The sequence below is a fragment of the Balaenoptera acutorostrata genome, chromosome 5 (genome assembly GCF_949987535.1).
Source record: "Balaenoptera acutorostrata chromosome 5, mBalAcu1.1, whole genome shotgun sequence".
Classification (NCBI taxonomy): Eukaryota; Metazoa; Chordata; class Mammalia; order Artiodactyla; family Balaenopteridae; genus Balaenoptera; species Balaenoptera acutorostrata.
The window spans coordinates 129,833,181-129,850,358 of record NC_080068.1 but is presented as its reverse complement, the minus strand read 5'-3'; the positions used below and the strand labels follow the sequence as shown (position 1 = coordinate 129,850,358).

Genomic DNA, 17,178 nt, shown 5'->3' with positions numbered 1-17,178 from the left:
ATGTGCTATTACTCTGCTTCTCTTTATACAAAAATGAATTAAAGGAATGAATATAATTATGTATTACTCAAAAAACAGGTTACTGAAATCATAATTTTACATATTTTTAAACTTTCCTAAGTAATAGAATAGTGGTCAGAATAAATGTTAGAATTTTTTTAAATGTGCTAATACTTGGCAACACTGTATTGGTTCCAAAATTGTTTTTCAAATTCTACTGGTCTATGACTTACTAAAAAAACTAACTGTATTTAGTAAGGCCAGGCTCCTTGGATCTAAATCCTGGCTCTGCCAATTAACAGCTGAGTAACCTTGTAGAAATTACCTAACCATTATTTGCCTCAGCTTCCCATCTAGAAGATAGTGTTGATAATAATACCTACTCACAGAGTTGTGTGAAGATTAAGTGAGTGAATATAGGTAAATGCTTTGAACAATATGACTGTTGCTTTTATTACTGCAAATGTAATTCTGCTTATAAAAACAAGTGTAGAGTAACATTTTTATAAAAAAACTTTCAAAAAAAATTTCATGTTGTGATTCGAGAAAATGTTTCCATGGTTTCAGTTGTAATTACAGGTAATTATTCATTCAATCAAAAAATATTTACAGGCATTGTGTGTATACTAGCTACAATCACTGTGCTTGGAGAATTTAGTCTATTGAAAAAAATTCAACATATAAAATAAAATTATGAATGATACTAGCAAAAAAAGAGAATAATCACTTCTAGATAATAAGGCTTAGGAAAAGCAGGTGGAAGATGTGATTTCTGAATTAAGACTTGAAAGAAAAGAAAGCATTTTAATATGTATCTGTTTTGTGGAAAAGGACATTCCCAGTATATGTCTATTCTCAATATGACAGCCTGAGTGATCCTCTTAAAGACAAACTCCTCTGCTAAAAACCCTTCAAGGGTGTCCTATCTCCCCAACAGCCAATAAAGCCTTTCATGGTTTGGTTCTTAGCTGCTCTGCTCTGTAACTTCAATCTAGGCACACAGGTCTCCTTGCTATTTCTGGAACAGGGCAAGCACATTTCTGCCTCAGGGGCTTTGTACATGCTGTTCTCTCTTTCTGGAGCACATGCCATGAGCTCTCACTTCTTTCATGTCTCTGGCTCAAATGTCAGCTTATCCGAGACACCTTCTCTATCTTATATAAATAGCATTCTTGCTCCTCCCCAGTACATACATCTCCTGTTTCCCCAATTTTATTCTTCTCCATAATGTATCACCATCTGATACAATTTATTTTTTTACTGACTATCTCCACACTAGGATGTGAATGCCATGTAGGTAGATAATGTATGTCCCATTGCCTTGATCTGCACTATCCAATATCGTAGCCACTAGCCACATGTAGCTAGTAAAATTTAAATTGACTAAAATTAAAAATTCAGTTCCTCAGCATTAGTCACATCAAGGGCTCAAGAGCCAACTTTCAAGTGCTTAACAGCTACATATGGCTACTGGATATGCAGAGAACAGAAAATACATAGAACATACACTGTAGAATAGAAAGTTCTGGATAGCACTGGTCTATATATCTGGTACATAACCAAGGTACTTATTGAAAGAAAGGGAAGATGGCTCCTAAGGTTAATGCTCACTTGGAGACTAGGAAGAATACAACTTCGCTAGTTTCATAGGACATTTTGGTAGACATATCAGAGGGCCAGATTATACAGTGTCTCAAATGATATATTATAAATTTGAAATATATTTCAGTAGGTTATGAGAGTTCATTAAAGCCTTTTGAATAATAGAATGAACACTCCATGCTTACATATAATACAAAGTGAAAAAAAAAAAAGATCCCAGAACAGTGCTTTTCAAGGGCTGAACAAGATATTGTTATATTGGGGACACAGGATTTTTCAGGGAAGGCAAGCAGTTAGGTTCATTCAGCCAATTTAACAGATGAATGCTGAGTAACTACTACATGTCTGGCACTCTGTTGGGTACTAAAGCTATAATAATAAGGGGAAAAAAGTCAGACATCGTTTTGGCTCCCTTGGAACTTATATTGCTATAGAGTCACAAATGAAAGTAAACTAGGTGGTACAAAAACGTGTACACATGGTGCAATGAGAGTAGACAACAGCACGAATTGACCTAAAAGAGCATCAGGAATGGCTTATCGGAGAAAGTGATGAGATTTGAAGGAAGAGTAAATGATGATGGATTCAATTAGGGGTGTGTTTGGTGGAGATCATTTTGACTACAGGAATGGGTGGAGGGCTAGAAGTTATCAATAATCTCTATCAGTATAGTAGCAGCTGAGACAGAAGGAAAAGGAAATAAGAGATTTTAGGAGCTAAAACTCAAAGGACTTGGTGGTGAACTAGGCCTTCGCAGTGCAATCCAGCAGCCACCAGACCCACGTGGCTATCAGCCACATGAAACGCAGCTAGGCTGTATAAGTACCTCACACTAACCAACTGTGCCACTGGAGCTCCAGTGCAGCTAGTCTGAATTGGATGTATTTATTTTAAGTGTGAAATACACTCTGGATTTTGAAGATTTAAAATTTAAAAAGAAATGTTACAATATCTCATTAATTTTAAAACACTGATTACATGTTGAAATAAGATTTTGAATATACTGATTTAATCAAGTATATTAAAATTAACTTTGCCTGTTTCTTACCTTTTTAATGTAACTACTAGAACATTTTAAAATATGCATGTGGCTCACATACATTATATTTATTTTTATTGAACAGGCTGGAATAGATCATAGGAGGAGGTAAGTGTCAAGAATAATGTCTAGGTTTCCAGTTTGCATAAGAGGGTAGATAGTGGTGCCATGCAATGAGACAGAAAACACTGTGAGAGGGACACGTTTGGGGATGGACCATCACAAGTTCTATTTTGGACATGTTGAGACTGAGGTACCTTTGAGACATCTAAGCAGATATATATTTAGGACTAAAATGTTAAATGTGATGAACAGATGAACGAAATGGAAGTTACTTTTAATTGTGATCTGGCCAAAACAGGATATAGTAAGAATCAGCGGTTCAGGTGACATCTTCATTTCTCTTGCAAATAACTCCTTGATTCAACACAGTCTTTGCCAGAGTAGATATCTGCATACCTGATACAGCAATCCACGCGGATGGTTGGTATTCCACCCTAAAACTCATCAGAGAAAACATGGACTTGCCATCTCTTAGCCTGCTTTATAGTCCATCTTACTCTCATCTCCATTATTTGGATACACTTCTGAATACTTTTTTCAATACGAGGCTACCAACATTTCAATGCACAGAAAATCTTATTCTTAGGTTGATTCTCAAGAGTTTAACTTCTGTTAGAACACTCAGTTCCAAATAAGATTGATTCAACTATCATTTATTAAGCGCTGTATTCACTGAAATATGTTTTGCACCTGTATCACTTCACAAGGAAAGCTAAACGGTTATCATTATCAGATATTCTCTTAGGTTAAAAGCAGACAACTTTTAAAGTTCAAAAATTTAATGTTCTAGGGGCTTCCCTGGTGGCGCAGTGGTTGAGAGTCTGCCTGCTAATGCAGGGGACACGGGTTCGAGCCCTGGTCTGGGAAGATCCCACATGCCGCGGAGCAACTAGGCCCGTGAGCCACAACTACTGAGCCTGCACGTCTGGAGCCTGTGCTCCGCAACAAGAGAGGCCACGATAGTGAGAGGCCCGCGCACCGCGATGAAGAGTGGCCCCCGCTTGCCGCAACTAGAGGAAGCCCTCGCGCAGAAACGAAGACCCAACACAGCCAAATAAATAAATAAATAATAATTTAAAAAAAAAATTTAATGTTCTAACTTGGAAATACCCAGTTTCAATACAGAGAAAATTCTCCTCACATACTAAAGTTCTTCAAATCCCTTCCTTCAATTTTTTTTTTTCAAAAAGATTCTAGAACACAGCCGTTAAATAAATATCTGCCAAGGATTCTCAGAAAAATCAAAGTAAGTTAAATACCTATTCTCTTTCAAAACTTTTACCTGACCTTTAGTAATACCAAGGAAAATACACACATATTAGGTTGATATAAAAGTTCTTATAGAAAAGGATATTCAACAGTTTATCCAACTATGTATCACATAATCCAATTATATTATACTTTTTATATATTATTTCAACTACTATTTAGAAATTCCATTTTATACCTAAAAGAAAAAAAAAAAAAGGAGAGTTCACAATGCAGCTTAAATCTATTATATCCAGTCTGATGTTGCCACCACAGTGGTAGTCCTAGATTCTCAAAGAATGCCACAAAACTCTAAACAAATAAGCAAAACTTCTGAATGTCCTATATCACTTTTAGTAGAGGAGGGGCATAAAAATCAAATGACAGGATGTTACTTTAAGAAAGTTGTACTTGTATTTTCCCTTAAAATCTACGATTAACTTTCTGTCTCTCTTATAAAGCCTATTTTTATAAAGCCAAGCATGGTTAGGTTGGAGAAAATACATACTGCCAACCGACTATGAAACTTCTCACCTAAGAGGGCAACACTAAATTTGTTTGCTTCTTTATAAAGCAAAGGATTCAAAACCTCTTGATCTTACCATTTACACTTTAAAAATAGCCCTATTTTTTAGAAATCTCCGCTTTCCTTTGCCAGTCCCATGAGACCATAATTACTATTTATAGCCTCTTTGGCTATCATTGAGTAGATGCTAAGAAATACAATAGCTGAATTAATGATATGAGAGGACAATCAATTGGTTTAAATCAAAAGGTCCGCTCCTTACATGGCCAATTTGGCTCTGAATCAAATTGTCAACCGCTGAGCAACTACTTTCAACTATGGTTGCCAAGATGTCTATAGAGCAGGGTTTCTCAACCTTGGTACTGCTGACATTTTGGGCTAATTTTTTTTGAGGTAGTGGGGCTATTTTGTGCACTAGAGGATTTCAGGAGCATCTCTGGCCTCTACCTGCTGGAAGCCAGTAGCATTCCTCCTTTCCCCCTCCCCGTGTGACAACCAAAATATCTTCAGATATTGTCAGATACGCCCTAGGGGACAAAATTTTCTCCAGCTGAGAACCACTGCATCATTTCTCAAATAGTGTTCTGTACAAAATGATTCCTTAGTGGTTCAAATAAGTTGGAGAAAACATTCTTAGAGTGTTTCAAAGCCTATAAACAAATTAAGGGATCTGAGAGTTTGACAGTAAAGAAAACATCTAGTTATTATTTCTCAAAATTAACTATCTGGAAAAAAGTTGCCCTAGAAGGGGTGGGGGAGGAATGTTCTCAAAAGGACTGATTGTTGCCATTTCCTTTTTAGCTTGCTACTTAAAGGTATAAAACTTCTAGGCATATATGATTTAGTAATAATATAAACTTCCAAATCTTTCAATATGGACAATACATAAAACATTTTAACAGATAAAAATAATAAAAATTCCTTTAATAGTTTCCAAATGCTTCTAGTAAGCGTTAATTCACAAATTAGTTTATAACTTGAAACCATTAACAGAAATCACACAGACATTTATATAGGTAGACACAATATTTAAAAAGCTGATTAGGTACGTTAAATGAGACATACTGTCTAAGTATTTAGATTAATTATTAGATTAGATACATTATTTTAAAAGCTAACTATCTTACTTAAAATTCATCAGTTCAAAGACAAATAGCCATGCACAGTAATTTTAAGTCTTTTGATTATGACTGCCTAGAACAGAGGTTTGCAAATTACCCCTTGCCACTTATTTTTGCAAATAAAGTTTTATTAGAACACGGCTATGGTCATTAATTTGTATTTTAGTGACCACATGCTAAAAAGACTACCAATGGCATGAAGCACCTTCAACTCGTAATAGATATTATGTAATTTGTACCTATCATTCCTTGCCTTCTAGAAACTTTTCAGAATTTTTCACCCACAAATTCAAGGCAATGACTGGAGATTCATTTTGTTTTGTGCATAATATTCATACTAAAAGATTTTATAGTTCTAGCTTTGGCCATGCTAAAGTGTGAGATACCTGCCCACCCACTCCTTTAGGCACAATTTCATTTTTTAAAAAAAGGAGGAGGGGGGAAGCTGTTCATTGAATTTTTTTTGTCAACAGCAAAATATTTTGAAATGTACACTAATGGTAGTGTATAGATAAACGGAATGCTGTACAACCATTAAAAAGATGAGATAAATTAGAGTCATATGAGCAAGTCTGCAATGTCCACAGTATATTTTGAAAAAAGCAATTACAAAATATGTATAATGTAATTCTACGTTAAAAAAAAAATCCCAGTTATATACATATACTCGCAAATGTATAGAAACACACTAAAGTTTAGGAGGTGTCTGGGAAGAGAAAAAGGAGATTTACTTTATGTAATTCTTCAGTATTTAAAATATTTTAAATCAAAGTTAATGTAAGCTAATAGTAAAACATACAAACAAAACCATTTCATATAGTACAAAGAATATTTAATTAAAAAACTGTAAAAATATTCTCCTACTCCAAACTGCTATTATCATAAAAAGTCCTCCTACCCAGCTAGCCACTGTTAATGTCTGTAGTTTTGTCATTTTCTGTGTACAAAAATTTTTATTTTCAATACCCCAAGGTAAGTGATTTCTAACTTTTGTGCATTGAAGAGGACATCTCACATATTTGAGGTGTAGTGTATAAATAATATTTTCGCATATTTTCAGATTATACATACACTGGAAAAGAAATAGGGAAAAAGTAATGAAGAAAGAAAAACAGAGAATTGAACAGTAAGTCGGATCCTACAGAATGTTGATGACAAAACAAATACGTACACCTAACAAAAATGTCTTGAAATAATAGTTTGATTAAAAGGTCCAATTTCCTTATTGTAAAATAAGTTCATAAAAATTCAAAACATTACAGACTATGTATTAAAAGCACACTCTATAACTCTACTGTCATGAAATATCCATTGTTAATAGTTTATAGTCTTTCCATACTACTTTCCTCCATAGGTTTACACTAACTTATTTTGTGTACATATTTTTTAATGAGTTTCTAAATTGAAACAAGATTTTTACATGTTCTTAAAATAACTTAAAAGCATATTAAAACATTTAAAAACAAGATAATACTTCTTAGAAAATACCCAAAAATAGATGACTTGACTGATATTAAAGATCCTTCTCTCTACAGTAACTGCCCAATTTGTCCCATTACACCCCCCTGAACCCAATATATAGATACCATCCATATGCCAATGGATAATGTAAGGACATTGGGGTTCAGGGGTCAAAGCAGCCTGAAACTGAATCCATTTCACTGCTTACTAGTTCTTGGCCAAGATACTTAACTTTGCTTAAGTCTTCTTATGGAAAAAGACAGTATTATCAAACTCAAAGAACTGGTGTGATATGTGTGACAATGCAAACACAACGCTTAGCACATAGAAATCACTATTATCAATACAGGCAGGCAGCATGTTTTAGCTGACCACATGCTTTAATCTGATACTGAATGAGGATTTCTGGCTGCAGTTTTCTTTTCCCATGTGTGAAACTAATCACTTTGATATAACTGAGTCTAGCATGGAAATTCCAGTCCCTACATCTATACTTAATTGAGCAATACAAACATATCTAAGGCCTTAAGAATGTGCACACTCAGCAATTCTACCTCTAGGAACTTACTTGAAGGAATTAAGGGTCAAAAATTTAGTTATAAAGATAGTTATCACAGCACTGCTTATAAAAAGAAAATATAAACAACCTGAATATCCAATAAGGGATGAATTAAATTAAGGAAATGATTATACAGACACTAAAACTAATAGTATAGAAATATATTTTATATATAAAGAGGACACCAAATAGAATATAAAATATAATCTACCCTTGAAATACACACACAGAGAAAACCATCTGGAAGTTTTATTTCTGGATGGAAAAATTATAATTTTTATTTTCATCTTTTAACATGCCTGTACTTCTACAATGAACATGTACTATTTGCATAATAATTTTAAATAAGAAAAAATTCAGAAAAAATAAGTTAATATTTTATTCAATTTATGCATGTTAATTTCTTTCTTCCTCTTCAACTTATGCATGAGATAAGAGAGGCTAGTACAAGCACTCCCAACTTTACAGAAGGTGAATCTGAAGAACAGTTTTAACTACTTGCCCTTGGTCCCTTAATTGTAGACCAAACTTAAGCAATTATCTTTTTCATTAAATTGTCCTTCGTTTATACGTGGGATTCTCCCATGAATCCATAATCAAGTATGTTAAAGGATGAAACAAATGTGAAAAAGTATGGATGTTGAAACCAACTAAATCAAACATTTCCTACCTCTTTTCCACAGGATCTTTTCATCAGTATTTTATTTTATTTTATCCTATTTTAATCTATTCTATTCTATTTACCTCAGGTCATGTGGGATATTAGTTCCCTGACCAGGGATCGAACCCGTGCCCCCAGCAGTGGAAGCTCGGAGTCTTAACCACTGGACCACCCAGGAAGTCCTCACAGGATCTTTTTATAATGTATTTGCATCTCATTATATTACCTTGTGTCATATTACCTTGATTTCAGCAACTGGAATATGGAAAAAAAATTTTTTGAAAAGCTAGTTTATGTGTATTATTAAACACTGTGGTGTATTAGAAAAGTTACAGGTCCTCTAATAGTTATGCTTTTTGCAAGACAGGCATTTAACGAATAAATGTCTAGGGATCAGAAGCGGCTATGTTTTCACTCAAAAATGTAAGCCCTGTAAAGCAAATATACAGTATAAGAACACTGGACTACAGTGAAGTATTAGTTCAGTAACAATAAAAGATATATTCCTGAGATAAATGACAGTACACAGCCACAGAAAGAAGGGAAGAGTTGTTGATACAAAGCTAGGAATACAATCCTTCCACCTTTAGAACTTTCTACTTTGGATTAGGCTCATTAAATCTAGATATTAGAAGTGACTCTCTTACTCACAATCAGAAAGATCATTAAATCTCAGCCACACAGAATTTGCCAATGTGCTTAAGAATATTAACAAAGAGACTTCTAGAAGACTTAAATAAGCAGCCTAATTTCTAAATAACTCTCTAAAAGTTTGGCCAGGCTCTTTAAATTTAAAGAGTCATGGACCCACTACTAAGATTTCTGAGCCTGGAAATGCAGTATCTGTTTTACAATTCTGGTTTCTGATCTTTTAGGATAAGGCTTTAAAGATAAGGGGAACGTCCATCCTACCTCTCACTTTTTCTCCATAGGCTAAGTCCCTGAAGCCAAAGACTGCCCCCATTAACCTTTACTCTGCTGAAAGAGGAGAGTGGAATTTCCTAGTGCTTTTCTGGCAGAAGCCCATATCTGCTGTGGCTTAAAACGTTGTAGAGGTGAAGTCATAAATAGTTCACAATCACTACTTCACCTTCTCATTGTGCATAAAAGCCAGAAAAAGATGTAAAAAGAAGAGTTCTAACAGTATTATGAAAATTAACTGACCTATGCTCACATTTGAGAATACAAAGATCCAAAATTTCAGTAAAAGAAATGTAATGCATATAATCTAGAAAAAGGTGGTATAAAACCTTATAGATTATTCTTGGAAAGAAACCGAAGCACAAACTGATTCAAGTAAGCTATCGTCAACATCTCCTTGACATAATTTAAATTACTCATAAAAGTGTAGTAATATAATTAGTTAAAGGCTTAGCTTAACACTGACAAGATTAGTCTTATATTTAAAGTATTGTATTTTGGACCATTCAGAAGGGTCAAATTAACATGTTTAGTTGCCTCTCCATAGGAAATAAGACATGGACAGTTGGTTTCCTCATAAAATTACCGGTAACAGGAGTCTACAATAAGAAGCTAGTTTTTCATACCCTGTCTTACTTAATTCTATTCTTTGCTAACTTCCCAGATCAGAGAAACGATGGAACATAGGGAAACATGTTTCCATGACATAATGCCACTCCTCCTAAGTGTTTCATCAAGTGTTCGTAATGGAATCACTTCACAGTCATGTTTATACAGGACAGCGGCCTCCGACTCCCCAACAGTTCATTCTGTAGAAATATGCTTTTGGTAGGTTCTAACTCCCCCGCTTTCCTTTAATGGATGAACATTACCAATACTTGAGGCCAACGACTCCCATCCCTGATTCTCTCCCTATTAATGTACCATTAACCTACGCCCCTGGAAACCGATCCGATTACCTCGAATTCTCAAGGACACTGAGGTAAAAACCTGAATATCTCAATCTCTTCTTTAAAAACAAACAAAAAAGGTTTTCTGGGTCAGATGAACTTGCAACTCATCTTCTGATATTTGCAGTCTAAGCTTTCATTTCCTACTTTTTTGAGAGAAAGCTGTCATGCTGACAGATGGGGAAAGGAGGAAGGGCAGAAAGAATAAACAGTTTTTTTACTGAGCGAGCGGGGATGCCCGCCCGCGGCCAGTAATCCCACACAAGCCCCACTAGGGGTAACCAAAGATCTTTCTCCAGTGTTCCGGACATCGTGGTGGTCCCACTCCAATCCCTTTCCCGAAAACTAAAGCAGGGCCGCCGGCGGACAGAGGCGTGGTGGGCGGCGTGGGGGGGGGAGGGGGCGTGGGTACAGAAGGGAGAGATGGGCCAGCTATCCGAGTTAAGTCCCTTGTCCTTGAAGGAAAAGCAGCTGTGCGGAGCGAGTACGTCCGACTCCCACCTGGGCCCGCCAACCCACGGTCCCTAGAGACTGCAGTTGATGGACTGCACCTGTCATCTCCGAGTTCCGCGCATCAGAAGAAACCAGCGGGCGGGACAAGCGTAAGGGTCGGGAGGAAACGTTTCCTAGGGTTATGACCAGACAAGGCACTTACGGGGTACACCTGTCGCTGTACTCATTGGCGATGGTTTCGATGCCGCCACTCCTCGCTACTGCGATGTAGCAGTTGAGAAAGCCGAGGTCAATGCCGACCACAGACATCCCGCCGCCTAATGGTCGGGGGGATGGTGCTGAAGCCCTCTGTGCGGGGACCGCGTCCTCTCCTAGGCTGTTGCTCCTGGAACTGCGACTCCTACGAGAAGCAAAGGAGAGATAACCCGAAGTCGCTGCGCATTAAAACGAGGGCAGCACGTCGGGGAACCCTGGAGGAGCTGGAGGCCGCCCGCGCCGCAGCTTCAGCCACCCAGGTCTCTCTCCACTGCGGCTCGGCCGCCTCCAACCGGCAGTTACTTGGGTCTGCGCCTGCGCGTTCGGTCGCTGGGGAGGCGCGCCAGCTCCCCCTCAGCGCCCGAGGCTGCTCCCGGCCTCGACTTCGGCCGCTTCCGTCAGCACTCGGGCAACGGCTGCCCGAGGAGCTGCGGGTTCGAGAAAGATCTGGAAAATGGAGGCGGCTGAGGCAGCCGGGAGTGGGAGGGAGGAGAGGGGGGAGCGGGAAGGATCGGGCAGGAGAGGAGGAGGGGAAGCAGAACTGGCTAGCTCGGTCGCCACCGCGCGGCAGCGGGGCGCACTGCGGCTGGGCTAGGTGAGAGCGGCCGCCGGCGGTTTGCCCAGGTGTTCGGAAGGACCCCTTCCGATTGTTTTGGCAACCGGGGGCGGCCGGTCGCAGGGGCAGGACGCTGCCCAGGCCTGCCCGGAGTCGGGCGCGCAGCCTGGCGGTTGCTGACCCGGCAACCACCTCCTCGCTCTTTACCCCCGAAGGGCCCGCCCGCAGCCTTGGCACCCCCGCCTCCCCGCCCCGCCGGCCTCCCCGCCCCGCCGGCCTCGCCCCCCCGAGGCGCCCACGTGCCGCCGGCTGGCGCGCCCGCAGTCCTGCCGCGCCGCGCCCGCCCCTGTGAGGTGGCTCCCATTGTGCAGCCGGCAGCGGCCTCGCCTCGCCCTAAGGGGCGCCGCCGATCCCGGGGGGCAGGAGTCCTTTACTCCTCACAAGTGACAGTGTCTCGTGTGAAAGCCAACGGGACTTTTTTTTCCGCCTCACCAGGGCTTGAGATACCAAAAAAAAAAACATGTCAAGAAACAACACACTGACAACTTTCCCTTCGTGTAACTTCCCTCATATCATCCTAAAAGGTGCAGTCTCCTCCACTAACCCTTACCTCTGAAAACCAGTTTTACAGGAAAGTAACCTTACGTCTGTGTGTCGCTGTGACACCAAGCAAGCCTGTGCATGGCCTCCAGCCTCTGCCCTTTGGTCCGCAGAAAAGGAGCCTCCGCTGCCCCAGCTGTCTGCTTTCTTCATTTGATCAGCATCTGTCGTCTGCCTGAAGTTTAACCAAGATGTACTTTACACTTACGAAGTTTGGCTGTCCTGTTCCTTCTCATTCCTTTCTTTGTGAGTTTCTTCTTCCTTCTTGTTCACTTCTTCCTGGCTTTCCTGTTCCTTGTCATTCGGTGCTTCGTGGTCCTGTCCCTTGTCGTTCAGTTCTTCCGGGGTTTCCTGTTCATTCTCGTCCAATTCCTTGTGTGATTCCTGTTACTTCTCGCCCGATTCCTCATGTCTTTCCTGTTTCCCATTGGTTGGTCTCATGAAAGAGACTTTTTTACGAGGTTTTTTCGTACGCTCATTGTCCTTATTTGTCCACTTTCTAAAAGAACTTAGACTTCTTACCACTATCAATGCTGCAACAGACGCAGCAGCAAGGGTGGCTATAGCTCCTGCTGCTGTTGCTATGAGGAACGTGAAATCCATTTTCAAGGGCGGTACTGTGGAAACCGCAATGTCATGTTTTGGCTCTGGTCTTCCTATGTTCAAGAATCACACCGCTCTTCCGTCTCACAAGCACACCGGAGAAGTTGGTGACACCCGTTGACGCCGTCCTCTGTCCTCTCTGACGCGGCGGGTGTCGCGGCCTCGCCTCCCAGCAGGCAGTGCGTGAGCAGCGCGGGGACTGGGTGCCGCTGCTCCCAACAGACCCCGGGTCCCAGGGCTGCTGGGCGGCTCCCGGCTTCTCCCCGCTCTCCTCAGGTGCCCCTGCGGCCACCATCCTATTTAGGCCCGCCAACGTCTGGATTTAGTCCAGAATATCCTGAAATTCTCCTAGGACCATTTATTTCTCCATGCTGTGTGTACAACTTGAGGGTGTGAGAATAATTTTCCTATTAAAAAAACGCAAAATATCGGAGTAAAGAGTTGGGGTCAGGAGCAAGGGAGTATTACATTCTCTACATTTACTGGGAGGAAATGAGAGTACCTCCTGGCTAGGTTTGGGGTCACATAGACTTGGGTTGTAGTCCCAGCCTCACCTAAGTTAGTAGGTGACCTTGACCTTCGGCAAGTTACTTAACTATCCAAGTCCCAGGTTCAAAACCTGTTAAAATGAAGACGGCAAATACACCTATGAGGCTGTTTTTATTATTAAATAATGTGAGCATAGCCACAATGCCTGGAACCAAAAAGGCCAATACATGGTAGGTATGCCCAGCTGCTGCTACAACATAGGAATTACGTTGATTTATGTATATTGATCAATGTATCCATCAATCCTGCTGTATTCTCATAAATTCTAGTATTTGTAGAGTTCCTTGGATTTTCTGTATATAGAACCATATGGCCTGGGAAATAACCAAATTTTTTCTTCATTTTTAATCCTACTTCTTGTTTTTTCTTAATTATGTTGCCTAAGCTCTTCAGTACAATGGTGAATATAAGCTATAGCGGTGAGCATCCTTGTCTTGTGCTTAATGTTAAAGAAGATACTTCTGCGTTGATATAAAAAAGCTAAAATTATCCTCTTTTCCTTGCTAAGAGTTTTTTCTTGTAAGTGGATACTGAAACTTAACAAACGCTATTCATCATCTATTGAAATGATCTTTTTTTCTCCCTAAATCAGTTAATGTGGTGAGTAATACTAATATATTTTCTAATATCCCTGTATTCCTCGGATAAACCTGTTAGGCCACCCATGATGGTTCTGTTTTTAGATATACTGGATTTAGTTTGTGATTATTTTGTTTAGAATGTTTGTATCCATAAGGTTTAATTTTCCTTTCTTTACTCTTCTTGTTAATATCAAGATTATACTAGCTTCATAGAAGAAGTTGAGGAGGTTTCCCCGTTTTCTTTTCTCTGGCAAAGTTTTGGTAAGACAAGCCTGAAAACCATCTTGGCCTGGAGCTTACAAGTAGATTTATGACCATGGGTTAAGTTTCTTTAGGGGATATAGTCTTTGTTTTCTATTATTTCTTGTATCAATACTGATTTATATTTTTATTGAAAATTGACCATTTCATGTAGGCCTTCACGTTTGTTGACATAAAGCTGATTATTCATTTATTCAAAAAATCTTTTCTATAGCTATATGTCCAACGTTCTCATTCTTAATATTTGAATCTCTTTTCTTGGCTCCTATCACTAGTGGTTTCTTAAAGTGCTTTTGGGTTTCTTGCCTTTTTATTAGTCTTTGTTTTCTATTTCATCTGCTCTTTATTATCTCCTTCTATATTTCTTTTTTTACTTTGTTCTTTTTCTAACACCCAGCTCATTAATTTTCAGTCTTTCTTGTTTTCTAATACATATATTTGCAGCCATAAATTTCCTTCTAGATACCATTTTAGCTGAATCTCTACCTGAATTTTCAAACAGTTGAGCTAGAAGAGCGGGCAATGGCGATAAAAAAAAAAAATCAGCTTTACTGATATTAGAGAAATGTGTCTATGGGCTTATAATTATTGCACTCCAGAATTAAGCGGACTTACCTGCCTAGTTATAGTAATATACCTAGTTTTACATTGGGGCCTGCCCCTGAAAAAATGCAAGAGACCAAAATGTGTGTAAGCTCCCAAGAAAACTGAGAGACTAAATTATTCCCCAATTCACCAAGTTACATTACTTCTCCCACCAAAAAGTCTTTTACAGCCAGTGTTTATCTTGGTTTACCAATATGTTTACCAATTTGTTTACTTCATTGCTTCTTGCATACCTCTTTCCTTCTGGGTTTTCTTTCAGTAAAGGTCTCTGAATGGTGAATATTTTGTTTCTAAAAATCTTTAACTTTGAATAATAATTTGGTTGACAATACAATTCTTGATTGACAGTAACTGTCCCTTATCTTTTGGCATCCATTATTATTGATGAGTCTAAATAGTGTTCCTTTGCAAGTCATGAGTTTTATTTGATACTTTGTAGTTTCATTAGGATGTGTCTAACGTGGATTTTTAAAAATATACGTACAGCTGATTCACTTTGCTGTACAGCAGAAACTAACACAACACTGTAAAGCAACTATACTCCAATAAAAATGAACAAAAAAAAATGATTTCCCAAAGTTATACAGCCAATAAGAGCTGAGTAGGGATTTGATTCCAGAGCAGGTGTACCCTGTTTCCTGAAAAGAGGACTACTGCAAGAACCAGATGCTGACCCGATTCCAATGATGGAATGAACAACTACCTGTGCCTCTCTGGGCAAGCCACAGAATCTCTGGGGTGTAGTTCCTTCTTCTGTAAAATGAAGATGGTGGATTCTGCATTCTACAAGGCCAACTGTGAGCTCTCAGGTTATATTATCCTAAAGTATACTAGTTGTACAGTATTAGTAAAAAGAACTTTAAATTAGATATAGGGAGTCCAAGATTTGCCACTAACTTTTGTGATTTGAGGCAAATCATTTAACCTCCCCAGTTATTATCTACCTCACTTCAAGGGTTATTTCTAATATCTATGTCAGTGCTTTAGAAATCTGTGTAATACAGCACAAATATAAAGTACTATCCCATCATCTTCAATAAAATTTATAGCATTAAAATTTTTTTAAATTTACCGGGAATTTTTTATTAACCTGAGGATGGATAGATTTTTTAGGTTCTGGAGAAGTCTCAGACATTGTCCTTTGATTACTGCCTCTCACCCCTTCTTTTCAGTTTCTTCTAGATCTCCTATTAGAATGTGTAGGGTCTCTTTATTCTAACTTCTATGACTCTTAGCCTCTTTTTGTCATGTTTTTAATTTCAAGCACTCTACCATTTCTAGATGTTCTTTCAGACTTGTCTGTTCTTTCATACTGTACTATTTGTATTATTTTGCTTCCTTTAAAAAAATCTATTAATCATTTTAAACATTCTAACTTTATAGCCTTTTAGAGTATTTTATCACATTTTTAGTTCTTAGAGTTAGGGTGCTAATTGCTAATTCTGATTGTATCTACCAACTCTCCCACACAGTGCTTGTTTCCTCATATGATTTGTTTTCACCATGAATTCATCCTCAGTAAGGCTGCTTTTTCTGTGGAATTTTTGTGTGCCCTGGGTCATAGAAGTGTCCCAGAGAGGTTTTGTATTTGTTTCTGTCAGAGCCCTGAGGAAGTCTCACTGGTCCTAGAACAGTTTTACTTATTCAGTTTGGAGTTCCTGTATCACAGATAGTATTTATGTATATATTCTATACTTTGTTGTGACACAAGCCTGGGGGTTATGATTTCTCACAGATGACTTTCCTTTTTCCTACTCACTGCTTTAAGATGGCTGGCAATCCTCCTTGTCAATTTAGGTTTGGTGCCTATCTTCCTAGTTTCTCCTCTTAAATAAAACTCCTTCCAACCTTTCAACTTTATTGGACAGTTTGTGTGGTTGGTAGGCACAGCATGTTCAGTCTCAGTCACCTAGGTTAACATTTTATTTTCTTTTGTCCTAACTATATACATGTTCCAGGATTCAAAGAACAGGCTTTTGGTCTAGCAATTTAGTAATTAAATTCTGTTTGCTCTCTATGGATGTCATTCAAGATTTTAAAGACTTTTTGCTTCTAAGCATGTTCCTAAACAAATCAAAAACTTTTATCTTTTCTTAGTTTATCTTTATACGGGACACTATTCCTAATATTTTATTATTTTAACTGATTTTCTTTGGGCCATCTTAAATCTTCCTTTTGTTGTGGTAAACAGAACTACTGACAGTATAGAAGCATCTTCTATCTTGTTATATAACTTTTTCCGTTATGTTGACCACTGCAAGAAATCATGTTGAGAGTTTTCAGAAGAGTTAACTTTTTTCCTCAAGTGATAACACCAGTATATTAAAAAGTATAGTTTGGATTATTTTCCGTGAAATATACTTTGCCCTGTGCACCAGTAAGTTCACTCACCCTGTTTTGGTTTTGCCCACTCACAGCCTCACAAAATCCTTCTATAGTTTATCCCCATTAGCTTAACATTCCTTTACCCACTAAAACTTTAAAGTCTTGGGGATTTCAAATGTACTGTCTTCTACAACATTTCTGAAAAACAAGACAGACTCCTGTACAAAACCTTGAAAAC

The 17,178-nt window shown here is 38.5% G+C and overlaps 1 protein-coding gene across 1 annotated transcript in view; it reads right to left on the bottom strand.

Moving 5' to 3' along the window:
* Positions 1 to 11,149, bottom strand: part of HSPA4L (heat shock protein family A (Hsp70) member 4 like) — a 55,248-nt gene extending 44,099 nt beyond the window's left edge. Inside the window, exon 1 of the mRNA XM_007172379.3 lies at positions 10,807 to 11,149. Coding sequence (XP_007172441.2) covers positions 10,807 to 10,913 — 107 coding nt within the window. The 5' untranslated portion in view covers positions 10,914 to 11,149. The remainder of the gene's footprint in view (positions 1 to 10,806) is intronic.
* Positions 11,150 to 17,178: the final 6,029 nt, after the last annotated feature.